General features: G+C 36.8%; 1 protein-coding gene and 1 pseudogene across 1 annotated transcript in view; one reads left to right on the forward strand and one right to left on the reverse strand.

The window, feature by feature from the left end:
- Positions 1-3,973: 3,973 nt before the first annotated feature.
- On the reverse strand, positions 3,974-5,491 carry LOC127855883 (uncharacterized; annotated as a pseudogene).
- A 2,585-nt stretch (positions 5,492-8,076) lies between these two features.
- The window catches only part of LOC127855469 (26S proteasome regulatory subunit 8), a 34,058-nt gene continuing 26,188 nt past the window's right edge, over positions 8,077-15,946 (forward strand). The window contains exon 1 of the mRNA XM_052391049.1: positions 8,077-8,162. Coding sequence (XP_052247009.1) covers positions 8,136-8,162 — 27 coding nt within the window. The 5' untranslated portion in view covers positions 8,077-8,135. The remainder of the gene's footprint in view (positions 8,163-15,946) is intronic.

Here is a 15,946-nt window from a genome sequence, read left to right on the forward strand (position 1 = left end):
GCCTCCAGCTTCCTGTTCCTGTAGTGCTTTGTAGAGTACGGCGAGTAAGGTTCTGCTGGGACTGAAATCGACGAAGTCAGTGCCAGGTCATAGGCGGGAGCAGTCACAAATCGTACTAATGGTGCCGGTGCAACGGGCACCGGCACTTCTTGCTTGGACTTCTGTCGGAAGAATTCGTCTAATACAGCTGCGGTATGACAACTTCTTGTTGTACTGTCTCCGGAAGTACCACAGGTGAGGTTCTGCTGGGACTGAAATCGACGAAGTCAGTGCCAGGTCAGGGGCGGGAGCAGTCGAAATGCAATGGGCACAGGTGATTTGGGCTTGAAACTTTCGTCCGTCCGTCCCTTCTTTCGTTCCTCCGTCCGTCTGTTCGTTCGTCCGTTCGTTTCTTCGTTATGCCGTTTGAACGTTCGTGCGGACGTTTGTTCGTCGGTCCGTTCGTTCGTCCCTTCGTTCCTACGTTTGTTCGTTCGCCCGTCCGTTGGTCCATACTTTTCGTTCGTCAGCCCGGTTCTTCGTTTATTCGTCCGTTCGATCGTCCGTTACTTCGCGCGTCCGTCCGTTCGTTCCTTCGTTCTGCCGTTCGTTCGTCTGTCCTTCGTCTCTTCGTCCGTCCGTTAGTTCGTTCGCCCGTCAGTCGGTCGGTACGGTCATGCGTCCGCTCCTTCGTCCGCCCGTTCCTCCGTTCGTTCGTCCGTTCTTTAGTTCGCCCGTTCCTTCGTGCGTCCGTTCGTTCCTTCGTTATGCCGTTTGTTCGTGCGTTCGTTCGACGCTTTCTTAATCCGGTGATTCGTTCGTCTGTCGGCCCGTACGTGCGTCCGTTCGTTCTTTCCTTTGTCCGTCCATCCGTTCGTTCATCCGTCCGTTCCTTCTTTCGTTCCTTTGTGCGTCCGTCCGTTCGTTCCTTCGTTATACCGTTTGTTCGTCCGTCCGTTCGTTCGTCCCTTTCTCAATCTGTTCCTTTGTTCGTTCGTTCGTTTGTCTGTCGGTCCTTTCGTTCTTCCGTTACTTCGTCCGTCCGTCCGTTCGTTCGTTCCTCGTCCGTCCGTTCCTTCGTGCGTCCGTTCCTTCGTTCGTCCGCCAGTTCGTTCGTCCCTCATTCGTCCGTTCGTCCCTTCTACCGTTCGTCCGTCTGTCCGTTTGTTCGTCCGTCCTTCCGTCCGTTCGTAAATATAAAATAATGAAATAGTGGAATAAACATTATTTTGAGTTAATGTATTTGCCCGATATCGAATGTCTTTACCGAAATGTAGTTTGCGCTTCTTGCCAGGTTTTGCGCTAACAGACTAGAGTTTGATTATTTAACAGTAAACAGTAACTTCTCTAAAATACAAATTTTAAATAAATGTTTCATTCGTAATAAGCTTTATAAACGGTTATATCGTAAACAGATAATACATGTGCAATTTTGCATGTAAATATGTCATCACTATTGAAATGACCTGCACGGCACCTTGAGATCTACTGAACACCTGTGTGTCATTAAAAGCAAACATTAGATATATAATCCCTCAAAAACTGGTATGGGAAAGTAGGGTTCATCATAAATATTTACATGCTCATCATATGTGCATTGTTATTAAAACATAAGTATTTTTTAACCTGCCTTTGGCATTTGACTAATTTTAATTTAATACTGAATATACATCCTCATTGGTCACCAAAGTGCTTAATAAAAACAGGGTTGTCGATCGTATTACACACATTTACATTTCAGCAAAGAAATTTAGACATGCCTGGTATTGAAGCATGAAATCTGAGTAGAACGTACCTAAACAAATGGTTTAAATACAAACTGGAGATGCATAAACCTGAAAGGCAGGTGCGTACAACACGCTCTTTTTTGCGTGATAAGTTTATTTTATGCTTCACATACCACCATAAGAATAGTACCAATTATCGGATTTTAATCCCTGTCCGTAACAACAAAGGTGCTCGTTCGTTGCTTTATTAATGGGTGTATTGTCACGAATTGATTCCCGGTATGATATTGACTTTTTATGCGAGTGTAACCTTTGGGACATAGACTCATTTGTTGATAATGAAATGAAATATATATAACATTATCATCATAAATTATATTAAGAGGGCATAAAGATCATATACTTTACCCAAGATGTAGAAACTATCCTACTGCTATGAGTATATTTGTTGATATTTGCGTTGTGTTGTTTTCTACAATTTAATTGTGTATGACAACTTTATGTCGCCAGAGAGAGAGGCCTGAGACAGTATTAGTACAATTTAAATGTTACGGATGACGGATAAGGACAACACGGTATTGTAAAAGCTCTCTTAGATGATGTCAGTACCGATAATGTTGCAGAACATACGCACAGACACATTAATTGCATAACACTTTCCATATTGAAACCCTTTTATAAATATTAACTATAACAAATTCAACATTTATGAAATGAAAATACAGATAAATCATACATCTGAATAAACTCCTCCGTGATATCTCGCTTGTACTGGACAGTGTACATATTATATTGGTTGACAATACATGTGATTTAATAACGATCAGTGTTGCTGATAAATAAGTTTGTGAACAAAGATAATAAGCTGTGTTTTCGTATATTTTCAAATGTCATTAAAAAAACATTATATAGGACTCTTTTAAACCCTATTCACCAATGTTCAAATAACTTATATGATACTAATCGGGATACAAAACGTGGACATAACAATATGTTTTAATTGCAAATTCCATAGACTGGGTTGTAGACTTTTATTTCATACTGAAACGACTAATGTCAAAGTTTTATATTAAATTGTAACCAATTTAACTGAAGATATTATTAATCCCGTACACTTGTTAAAGATCAGATGTGAGACAATGTTGTTGGTAAGATATATATTTAGAAGATCGCTGAAATGATGAATACATAATCAGGGTGTGGGGAATTAAAAAACCTTGTCATTGAATGCATTGTAATTATGTAAAGTAAAATATACTTCACAATGACTTTCAACCTACTCTCTTCAACTCATACTGCAATACATGCTGTCAGCAAAATTGCAAACATTGGCATTATTAATATAAAAATGCGCCTGTTTGTATTAACAACGCTTGAAATATTCAAAGAGCATGATGTGCCGCATCAAATGCCAGATTGTTCATACAAACCTGCACCTGAAGAGGCGTAACAAAATACCTGACTCTTCTTGACATACAGTACATATTTAAACATCTGTATATATAAATATACATCATAACTATCATTTTACCGTAAATGATGGAACTTAAACACCCATTGGATATAATTCACAATAAAGTCTTGTATAATGCTGTTTCAAATTGATTTCTTTCTATATAGTATTGTAATAGTAATACAACGATGTTATTGAATTTTATACTAATTTGCGATTTGCACACTTTCAAAGTATACAATTTATGAATTCGGCGGAAAATCTTAATGTCTCTTAAAAGCTATCTTTTACACGGTGTGGATGCATATTGGTGGCATGGAATCCGGGTACGTTCGCCCTAATTTCTGTTCGCCCTAAATCCTGTTCGCCCTGGGTCCGTTCGCCCTAAATGTTATTATCAAAGCAGGGAAGTAATAAATATAACGAAATTTGTTATCTTTTTAACATTTTAATATATAAATGACAACTTAAGCTACAAACTTGCCTACATGTGTGAAAAATCAAGACGGCGCTCTTTAACGTGTAAGCGTGTTTGTAACAAAGCCGTCAAAGCCCAGTAATTTTCTCTTATTGTTTATTATATTAATTAATGAAAACTTTATGTTACACCTTTACATTAATCAATACATATGTACATTTAACAAATACAGTGAACAGAACAATACAGAATAAAGTATAATACAATGAACACATTGTGCAACACATTTACATTAATCAAACCATACATATACATCTTACGAATATGTACATGAAACAAATACAGTGTACAATGAACAATGAACACAACACACTATGTAACAGCTTAACACATGTCTTATCTTTTCATTCGCTCAGAGGGTCCATACAAGTGTGAAACAGCCTTCAAAAAGGTGGAAGTGGACACTTCACCATTCGAATACTTTGTCCAGTATTCTTCCAGGCGTGCGTTGACGGTTGATGAACGCTGCTCACGCTCCAGGTCGGAAGACTGCACGCTGATGTCCACCATCTCAGCTTCCTTGCGCAGGGCTGGTACCAGCACGTAGAAAGGGCAATGCGCCATAATGTGCCTGGCTGTTGAGTCGATGATGCCAGCCTGAAATCAATGCAAACATGATTTAAGATTTGTGTGTGTTATTTAACAAATTCAATAGCAAATTGAAAATAATTGTATAATTAAATAAAATAAATCAATTGTATATTGCAATTACCTTCTACATCATTATTTGTTCTAATCGAACGCCTGAAGACGCTCCAATCTTCCACCCGAAAGATGGCGTTGTTTATCTATTGACGATTGACGTAGTCCACTAGCTGCGTCAGTTGGACGGAGTTTGCACGGGCCTGAAGCTGGTGGAACGTCTCGGTTATGTGTCCGGCAGGCTGGAACGGCAGCAACGCCATCAACTGCCGAACATACTGGTGAATGGCCTGGTTGTTTCGGTAGGCGGTGGCTGGGCCTAACTCCTGTACTTTCCGCCACACAGACAGCACCCAGTGGAAGACACATCCTTTTATGCTTACTAAAGGAAATATTTCGCGGATCCCTTTCCATGCAGCTGTGAGTAGAGAAAAAAAATCTAAAATGTATTTAAATTTTTAATTATCAATGATTTGTTTGCTTTAAGTTTATATCTTACTTAATGCAAAAATACATTTGTTTTGTTTTGTTTTTTCTTTGCTTTCACCTTACTCGAAGTCCAGGACGACGTTTTCAACTGACAATTTGGAACCCTGTCACGGATGGCGCGCAGAACAGCGACATAATCGGCCTCCGATTTCCGCGACATCAGTGCGAACACAAGTGGCAACTGCTTCAGCTCCCCGTCCTTGTGGATGAATGCATGAATGCTTAACAGCTGGCCCCTGCTCTTGAACGGGTCTTTCACTACCTGAAGCAAAACAAAACACAAAAATACATTTTCTACTTATGTTTTCTAATGCATTAACCGATTGTAATACTTAAAAAAAAAATTATTAAGAAGTTAATATAATTATGTTCTTTTGTTTCGTATAAATACGATAATGCTTTACTGGGAATAAATGCATGTGCGTAAAGTGCCTTCCCAGATTAGCCTGTGCAGTTCGCACGGGCTAATCAGGGACTACACTTTCCGCCTTTACTTAACTGGAGACATCATTTAAACGAAAAGTTCCATAAAAGCTGAAATTGTCGTCCCATGTTTTAATGAATAATTTAAATATGTTAAAACATTACGTTTCATTTACAATAACTTACAATGGTGGAAGACTTCGCTCGAAGAGGAAGCTTCGGGTCAGCTGGGTGCACGTGCGCATTGGAGCATAGACGGAAGTCACTGCCTTTCTGTAGGACTGTCGCGTGACAACGCATTTTTTTTTTACTTCGCACGCTACACCGTCAGAGTGTGGAACTCTTGTTAGCATTCTGGAAATATGTGTGTTATCTTACATGGCAATCGAGTATAATATAGTTAAGCACATTTTATGAAATTCATAATCATTAATGAAGCGTTCTCGTAAATTAAGTACTTTCAGGCGTATGAATATTATAAAATCATACACAATTTAGTATATTGGTAATTAAAATTCATATTCATTGATAAAGCGTTATCGTAACATCACGCCGTATGAATATCCGTTGCTAGACACCAGCAATCGGCCGCCTCGTTTACTGCCGTTCTCTAGCATGGTGAAAGTTATAGGAACATCTTCTGTCACTGTGTCCGGTAATTCAGGCTTTGCAAGTGCTGTCCCTATCGGTTCCATTGTCACATCGAAATTGCGTTGCGTGATATTGAATGTCCCTTCCAACGGATCGAGATCAGCGGCGACAGATGATACATCTATAGATGTCGAGTTGTCCAACGGTTCAAGATCAGCGGCGACAGATGATACATCTGTAGATGTTAAGTTGCCCATCGATTGTTGGTCAGTGTTGGTGAGAGCTCTTTCATCTTCATCCGCATCGGTGTCGGTGATTTCTGGCCAGTTTCTTTCCCCACACAACGAATCCAGGGCGAACGGACCCAGGGCGAACGTGTAACTAGGGCGAACGGACCCGATACCGGTGGCATGTATGCACGATTGTTCCACCACCCTCGTCATCATTCCATCTTCGAATACTTCGGAATACTGTGAACCTGTAGCCGGATATATGCTTCAACTCATAGACCACTTCTTTTTATGCGCAAATGTGTTTACGGGTTTAAATTTTAGATTTTCGTTTCTGTTTTGTGAATTACGATCATCCATTTTTCATGTTTTTAACAGAGAAGCAGCCAAGAATAAACAGAGAGGCAGCATTATGACAGAGAGGCCACCGATATGCATCTACACCGTGTTTCAAGTTTAGCCGAATCTGTCTAATTCAAAATTTGACTCTCTTTTTATAATTTATGGTTACCCTTAGATCAGGTCTCCACGACAAACAAGTTACTCATAGAGATGGCCTAAAATATTGTAACATTTTGTTATGAAATGGGTCGACTTTTGTTTAGTTTTTAGCTTTATTTGATTTTCTTTATTGTACCTTGAACTCTGATCGCTGTTATGTATGATCTTTGAGTTTCCGCCGATGGGGTTTAATTTCATTATGCAAAACTTTCTTACATCTAAAGTCTGTTATACAGCAAGCTCTTAGTTTTTAACTATTCGTTTCAGATCAACCCATTTTAATCAATGTGTTACGTTTCACGTATAATATTCATATACTTTATTCTATTTCTAAATTAGAAACTTAAAATAATTTCCAAACAAAAGGTTAGTAATTACTTTACAAGTGAAACCTGGAGCCAAAGTGCGCTTGGTGTGGGGCTCAAACCCACGACCGAATAAAAACATACGCGGCGCTCTACAAACTGAGCCAACCACTGGCTTGTTTATATCCACGCACACTGACCTCATCCTTCCTTTAACCATTTAGAAAACCTGAATGCTCTTCTGTGTTTTTTCTGACACACCAAAGCAAATTCAGAGTAAACAGAAGCCCGGTTTGGGGCTCTAACCCAGGACTCCCGGAAAACTTGCACGATGAACAACTACCTGAGCTTATCGGGTATTTCTTATTTACGCATACCACAAGCTCAGAGAAATGTTTGATTCTCTGTCATCATGTAAGGTTGTTCGATTGCTTAGTTTTATTCGTTTTTTTGTGTGTACTTGTCTGTCTACTTTAGTGACTTTTGGGCCTATTTGTTTGCGATTTGTTCATTGCCATAAACACAGGTCCACAAGTTATACTAAGGCTTAAATATAACGATCGTTATGTTTAAAATATATATATATATATATTTAAAAAGTGTTTAATTTAGACTTAATGAATACTTACAATTGAATGTTTTACAAAAATAATACAAAAAGTAATGTTTATGAAATTTAAAGTGTTTTTGACATTTTCCGTCTTGTGTGTGAAAATCACCCATGAATGTGAAGATAATTAAACAGGCGACACCATCATATGCACTTAAGCGTAATTTTGTAATATATTAAAAAGCATTTTATAAAATTATTGATATATTAATATGAATGAAATCGTGGTTTTTAGGTGATGCAACTAAATACAGGATACGACGATAAGATCGAAAAAAATAGTACTTTGTTGAACAAAAAAAGAGAAAGCTAATAATTGATATTGATTTGTTTAATCAACTTATATTTTTTTAACTATTATTGCTTAAAATTTAGTACTGTTCATGGTAAACCAGTGGTGAAGCTTATATATAAGTTGTCTTGATGGTGTTTTTTCTATACTTAAGTAAAATATACACTTCTCTAGCTTTTTTTCAGCTGTCTTTGTTTGCTTTTCACGGCTAAAGGAGGTGCTTTGATTCATATAATAAATATAACTTCGGTAATATAATTAATATTTTATAAAACTTATGTTTAATTATTATCGAAAAATAATAAATCATTTGAAGAACTGTTTGCACCTTATTTAGCTTTAAACCGATTTGACGTGCGCCCGTTTCAGCAGTAAGTTCTAAAATCTGCGTTGCTAGACGCACTTCCTGTGCCGCATGAATAAGGAGAAAATGGCGAATCAGGTGTGAGATTTCATTAAAAAAAACACACTATTTCGAATATAAAATCAAAGCAAAGCCATGTTTTTTGATTGGCTGTTGTTTTTTAAGGCACATATGCGTTAAAGTAGATGTAAAATATTCTACTTTATTGTGTACTTTTAATGAATATATTAGGCTTAAAGAACGCAAACACATCGTCCGTGTTATGGTTATTCATTAGATTAATCATGTTTTCCAATTGATGAATTCACCTACCGTAAAAACTCAGTCATACGTCTATCCGCTTGGGTAGGGGGTATAAATTCGCTTCGAAAATTTGCGATTTTGTGAATGTTCATAATCCGGTCAAAATTATCGTAGTCAATATAAATTGCCGCCTAAGAGTCTTTTGATGATTTTTGCTTTGGCAGACTCTTGGCGTCAATAGTCCACTCTATCTTTTTAATAGCGAGAGTTTTCCTTCTTTGTCTTTATTGATGCGCAAGGAATTTGGTGCGCAACATTCAAGCCCCGATATTAGACAGTTAATATCAACGGATTGCAATAATATTTACATACCTGTGTAGATAATTCACAGGGCTTTTCATCCTTATATAACAGAGGCCGATATTTGGCTCCTTCCCAATTCTAAAAAGCCTTATTTTTTCCCAACTCTGGCTGAAAGACTTCCCAAAAAAAACGATTGAAATTCCCCTCAAAATCAAAAAAATAAACACAGCGGATAGTGTTTTGTAGCCAAGTTACTATTCGGTATAGTTTTACTGGTCTTGTAGATGATTGTAATTTCATTGAAAGCTTCCACGAGCGATAAACAAAGATGAAGGTTTATTTTGCGTAATTGTTGTCTGGTATCGATTTTTTCGCTACCAGTTCAGTTCAGGTATTTCCCCACTACCGCTAAGCCGAATTTTAATTGTATTTGTGTACCAGTCTAGAACAGAATATTGCGTAGTACGGGTTTTATTGTCGGTTTTTGCACGAGGGCCGCAAGGGAGGTCACCAGTGTCATCGCTGAATTTTCAGTTTGAAAATGTTACATAATGGTAAATATTACCTAAACTCAGTTAAGAAATGAAAGCTCCTGGACTCTAAAGAAGATCAAAAAACTTTATTCGACTGCGGATTAAACATTTCCAGGTCATTAATTCATAACAAAAATAAAGTTCTAACCATTATTTTGACTGTTTAAAATTGATTAAATGATTTACCTGTGATGAAATGCTTTAAAAGTTTTTTTCCCAAAATAGCCATTTATCGCGCTTAAATTTCCCAATTTGCAAGGCTAGGGCTTCTTCCCAATTTCCAGATGAAAAGCCCTGATTCATTTCTCTATAATGTTCCGTAAGAATTATGTAATGACTCTTTCAATTTTGCACGCCTGACCAATTTAAATCAACACACTACTCACATTTTAAATTCCAATCGCTGTGCCCGCTGTATACGGCAGGTAGATTTTCTAGGTTGGCGCTAAGGAAAAACAATTAGTAGCCAAATTTCAGCACTATGATGACGACCCACATTATAACCTTATTTGCTCAATGAATGACATAATCATTATCATGGATCTATAGGTATCAATAATGACTGTATTAAATTTTAAATGAAGTCACATTTAAATAAATTATTTTTTCCGTGAAATCAAATAATTTCATTTTTTTTTAATTTTTCATTTATATTTATTTTCATGCACTGGCATAAAAGGTATACACCGGTCTTTGATTGGGTGGGTCTTGCGTAACTCCTATTCGCCCCCCCCCCCCCCTTCTCCCAATAATTTTTGCCGTAGTCTGGTGCTTCTTGATTCTTGAAAAATACATTTACTGCAATGTATTCTTGAATTGACATATTTTTCCATAGTTGCAATATATAATTTATTCAAACGAACCGGTAAATTTGTAAGTCTTAAATACTGCATGTACTAAGCGGCTAGGCTATATTTAGTTACACATCGTCTGTTTTTAAAAAAGCATGCTTTGCATGCGTAGAACTTGGCAATGCAGACAACAGCAATAATTTCGCGCTCTTTCTTATAACACGGGTTCTACATGGCATACCGGAATTAATGCATAGTGAATAGTTATTATCACGTCGCTGTAGAAAAACGGTGTAAATCAGTTCTACAAATAGACATGATAAAATATACATACACTGGATTTAATTTGTTACCGCATCAAATTATTAACGGGTTTTGTTTTTCACAACTTACTCGCCGTAAGTTAATTTACACTGCTCACCAATTGCAATTAACTTCTCATAATTAATTATTGTTTACAGTACGGTAAATAGGTGTGATGATGATGCCCGAAACCGCCTTTAATCATAATAATGTACTGCTTTCTTTACCGGTTTTATATCACGTATTAATGCTACAATTGTGATTCATTGTTAATAAAGCTGCGATAAACGCTTACTCTGTGACCGACGTCAATCAAAAATAATAATCGCTATATAACTCCGCCTCCATAAACATTCTCGTAACCGATTGGACGTTAAATATCACAGTTTGACGTCTGGAAAGTTACCCGAAAATTTCCCGTGATGCATCTGTCAGCATACATGACTGTGTTATGTGGCTTGAATATACGATAAGGGCATCCGGTTATCTCTTATCAGTGGACTATCTATTACCACCTGGAGCTTTTATGGCGATTACATGTGGAAATCGGTACCGAGTTCTCTTTAAAAGTAGGGAATATTATATACTTATAGAGAAATATCAGGGTTTTTTGCAATCACCATTTTCATTCAAATTTTAAACTTTAATCGCCAGCTGAAAGATTCAATCGCCTTTGGCGATTTTGGCGATCGGAAACGCTAACATAGATTTTAATCGATAACGCAGCCTATAACACCGTAATGCCTTCTTCTGATTGGTTGATGTTTAAGTATTTCATAACATGGCGAGAGGTCAGTGATTGTATTGCGATTTAAGCAGAAGTTTAACTGAAACAAATTATGCCTTTTAACTTCAAATCGACGCTATTTGAGGTAAAAATGGACTAATTAACTAAAACTTTATGAGTTGGTAATGTTATTTTGCAATTTTAAGGGTATTGATATAATAGTATTGTATTTATTTTTCGTTATGGTTTTTGCAGACCGGAGTTTCAGCGTTCAGATTTATTCTGAACGCGAATTATTTCAGCTAAAATTATCGTTTAGTGACCCGAATCGGCGCTGCCCTAATTCGACGCATTTTTTGTTTTGCCTCTGTTTGATACATAAGCGACATCCGTTGACATCATACAATAGCACATGATACTCTACGCACAATTTACTATAGTTATTGTTTGTTATGTGGAAAATAGCTGGTTAAAAGGTAAGATATGGTTGATCGTTTTGCAATTGATGGATTTTTATGTATTTTACTTAATGCAAAACTTTTGAACACTTTACACCCAATTGTCTTTGTTAATAAGACCGTGGGTTAATGCGTCAGTTTTGTCTGCAAAAGTTCACTATTTTATTCATAAGTCACGTGACTGCCATTTGACAAAACATCTTATAAATAGATTTATTTTCACTATGAAAAAGGTGTACGCGTAAACTTTGATTTAAAGTCCGGATATGTTTTTAGCTCATCTATTTTTTGAAAAAAAATTATGAGCTATTGTCATCACCTTGGCGTCGGCGTTGGCGTTGGCGTTGGCGTTGGCGTTGGCGTTGGCGTCGGCGTCCGGTTAAGTTTTGCGTTTAGGTCCACTTTTCTCAGAAAGTATCAATGCTATTGCATTCAAACTTGGTACACTTACTTACTATCATGAGGGGACTAGGCAGGCAAAGTTAGATAACTCTGGCGTGCATTTTGACAGAATTATGTGCCCTTTTTATACTTAAAAAATTGCAAATTTTGGTTAAGTTTTGCGTTTAGTTCCACTTTTCTCAGTAAGTATCAATGCTATTGCATTCAAACTTGGTACACTTACTTACTATCATGAGGGGACTGGGCAGGCAAAGTTAGATAACTCTGGCATGCATTTTGACAGAATTATGTGCCCTTTTTATACTTAGAAAATTGACAATTTTGGTTAAGTTTTGTGTTTAGGTCCATTTTTAGCTCATCTATTTTTTGAAAAAAAATTATGAGCTATTGTCATCACCTTGGCGTCGGCGTCGGCGTTGGCGTTGGCGTTGGCGTTGGCGTTGGCGTCGGCGTCCGGTTAAGTTTTGCGTTTAGGTCCACTTTTCTCAGAAAGTATCAATGCTATTGCATTCAAACTTGGTACACTTACTTACTATCATGAGGGGACTAGGCAGGCAAAGTTAGATAACTCTGGCGTGCATTTTGACAGAATTATGTGCCCTTTTTATACTTAAAAAATGGAAAATTTTGGTTAAGTTTTGCGTTTAGTTCCACTTTTCTCAGTAAGTATCAATGCTATTGCATTCAAACTTGGTACACTTACTTACTATCATGAGGGGACTGGGCAGGCAAAGTTAGATAACTCTGGCATGCATTTTGACAGAATTATGTGCCCTTTTTATACTTAGAAAATTGACAATTTTGGTTAAGTTTTGTGTTTAGGTCCATTTTATTAGCTCATCTATTTTTTGAAAAAAAATTATGAGCTATTGTCATCACCTTGGCGTCGGCGTCGGCGTTGGCGTTGGCGTTGGCGTCGGCGTCCGGTTAAGTTTTGCGTTTAGGTCCACTTTTCTCAGAAAGTATCAATGCTATTGCATTCAAACTTGGTACACTTACTTACTATCATGAGGGGACTAGGCAGGCAAAGTTAGATAACTCTGGCGTGCATTTTGACAGAATTATGTGCCCTTTTTGTACTTAAAAAATTGCAAATTTTGGTTAAGTTTTGCGTTTAGTTCCACTTTTCTCAGTAAGTATCAATGCTATTGCATTCAAACTTGGTACACTTACTTACTATCATGAGGGGACTGGGCAGGCAAAGTTAGATAACTCTGGCATGCATTTTGACAGAATTATGTGCCCTTTTTATACTTAGAAAATTGACAATTTTGGTTAAGTTTTGTGTTTAGGTCCATTTTATTCCTTAAGCATCAAAGCTATTGCTTTCATACTTGCAACACTTACTAACTATCATAAGGGGACTGTGCAGGCAAAGTAATGTAACTCTGACTGGCATTTTGACAGAATTATGTGCCCTTTTTATACTTAGAAAATTGAAAATTTGATTAAGTTTTGTGTTTAGGTCCACTTTATTCCTACAGTATCAAAGCTATTGCTTTCATACTTGCAAGATTTATGAACTATCATAAGGGGACGGTGCAGGCATAGTTATGTAACTCTGACTGGCATTTGGACGGAATTATGGGCCCTTTATACTTAGAAAATTGAAAATTTGGTTAAGATTTATGTTTTGGTCACTTTACCCCTAAAGTATCATAGATATTGCTTTCATACTTGGAACACTCACAAACTATCATAAGGGTACAGTAAAAGGACAAGTTGCATAACTCTGGTTGTCATTGTTACGGAATTATGGCCCTTTTTTGACTTAGTAACTTTTAATATATGGTTAAATTTTGTGTTTCGATCCACTCGAAGTATCAAGGCTATTGCTTTCAAACTTCAAATACTTACATGCTATCATGAGCTTACTGTACCTGGCAACTTGAATTTTACTTTGACCTTTGAATGACCTTGACTCTCAAGGTCAAATTATTAAATTTTGCTAAAATTGCCATAACTTCTTTATTTATGATTAGATTTGATTGATACTTTGATGAAACTACTCTTACCTGACATACCACAATAGACTTCACCCAAACCATCCCCCGTGCCCTCCCCCCCCTCCCCCCCCTCCCCCCCCCCTAATTTTTTTTTTTTTTTTTTTTTTTTTTTTATAAGATCATCTCACAAATGACCACCACACCCTCACACTATACCCCCACCCCACCCCCCCCCACCCCCCCCCCCAAATTTTTTTTTTGATTTTTTTTTTTTTTTTTTTTTTTTTTTTAAGATCATCTCACAAATTATCACCACACCCTCACACTATACCCCCCCCCCCGATGTTTTTTTTTTGTTTTTTTTTTTTCGCTTTTTTGGAAGATAATGTAATAAATGTCCACAACCCCACACTATACACCCCTCTTCACTCCACTCCTCCCTCCTTTGTGATTGAAAATGAGAGTCCCTTCACCTTTAAAAAGAAAATAGATGAGCGGTCTGCACCCGCAAGGCGGTGCTCTTGTTGGTTATGCTGTAATACAATTTTAACAATATGTAGCAAGTGTTTATGTTGGTAATTGCATATTATGTTTATTACTAATTTTCATTTAATTGATTATAAGTGCAGGTTCCACAAAAGAAGTACAGGTTATATTCACATATCTTCCATTAACACAGGTTATGACAGGGTTGCTGACACAGGCCCCTATTAAAACCACTGCCAGACAGTATGGCATCACACAATTAAAAATCTTATTTGATTTAATTAATTTCAGTTTCATATTACTTTTACAGCAATTACAAATTTTAAGTACAACAACCATGAGTTAATATTTTATTCATTCAGTCTCCACAGGAGTGATATTTACATTGAAATCATGTAACCAATCAGATAGTGCTGCAACAATATACCGGTATATCGGTATATATCGCAATACGCAATCTGCATATTGTATTGCGATACGATTTTCATCATACCGGTACGAAAATTTTACAAAATTCATTCACATTTCGCCAAGAAAAGCCATCCGAAATAATGATAACAAGGTAAACAAAACAAAGCATTGTAATTTTTTTTTTTTCCTAAAAATAACATTCTGAAAGTGTATTTTACGGAGTAGCGTTGTTACATCAGAGCATTCCTTCGATGCTTTTGAACAGATTATCGTTGAATTAATTGCGAACAGCTGTTAATGTTTCGTTCGATTCTGAATTGAGCAATAAGAAATTCTAGCATCAAATAAAAAGTGCTTTATCCTTTGTCTCAATAAAAAGCGCGCGAAAATTATACAGACATGTAGAACGTCGCATGGAAAGTATGGGTGTATTTTGTGTTGTATAAAAATGGGAACATCACGTCAGGTGAATTACGCGTGTTCAGTGGAAAAAACGGTTGGACGTTATTTCATCACATCTTTAAATAGTAACAAATGCCAAAATGTATTTGATACTTAAGAAAATTTGCAAATGTTTGTGTTTCTTGTTATTCTTGAGTACATTTAAAGTAAATATTTACCAGAATTTGCTTTAAAACTGGAATATAGGGGATTATCGGGTAATTGGCAAGTTATAATTTTGGTACAATTACAATATATTGCGATATATTGCAATACAGGTTTTTGAACTGACAATATATTGCAATACGGTTTTTGGCGTATTGTTGCAGCACTACAATCAGATGCGTCGTTTTAGGGCACTCTCAACAGATATGGCCGCCGTTACATAGACTTGGGTCATTTCGTTTTTCAACCAATTTTTGTTGATAACACAATCAATTGAATTTAAAATGTGTAAATAAAAGGTACATGTGTAATGAAATAACAAAATTAATTACATAAATCCCTATATTGAGCAACAAAATCTCAACATACTGCTTGTATGCGTCGAAATTGGGCACTCGAGGATACAAGAAAATGGGAAAATATAAATCAGTGTCCGTAAAATTGCAACTCCGCCAAATTCATGGTCTGATTGTATGCAACATGTATCTTTTTTAACATTTTAATTATATTAAATAATCTATATATTATAAGCACGTAGAAATATCTAATGTGAAAAAACTGAGCACAGGTCGGGGATTGAACCCACGACCTCCAGAGTGGTAGTCAGACACTTTAACCACGTTGCTTAAGAGCTAGCCCAACAGCAAGGCTGT

This window comes from Dreissena polymorpha, chromosome 13 (assembly GCF_020536995.1).
Source record: "Dreissena polymorpha isolate Duluth1 chromosome 13, UMN_Dpol_1.0, whole genome shotgun sequence".
NCBI lineage: Eukaryota > Metazoa > Mollusca > Bivalvia > Myida > Dreissenidae > Dreissena > Dreissena polymorpha.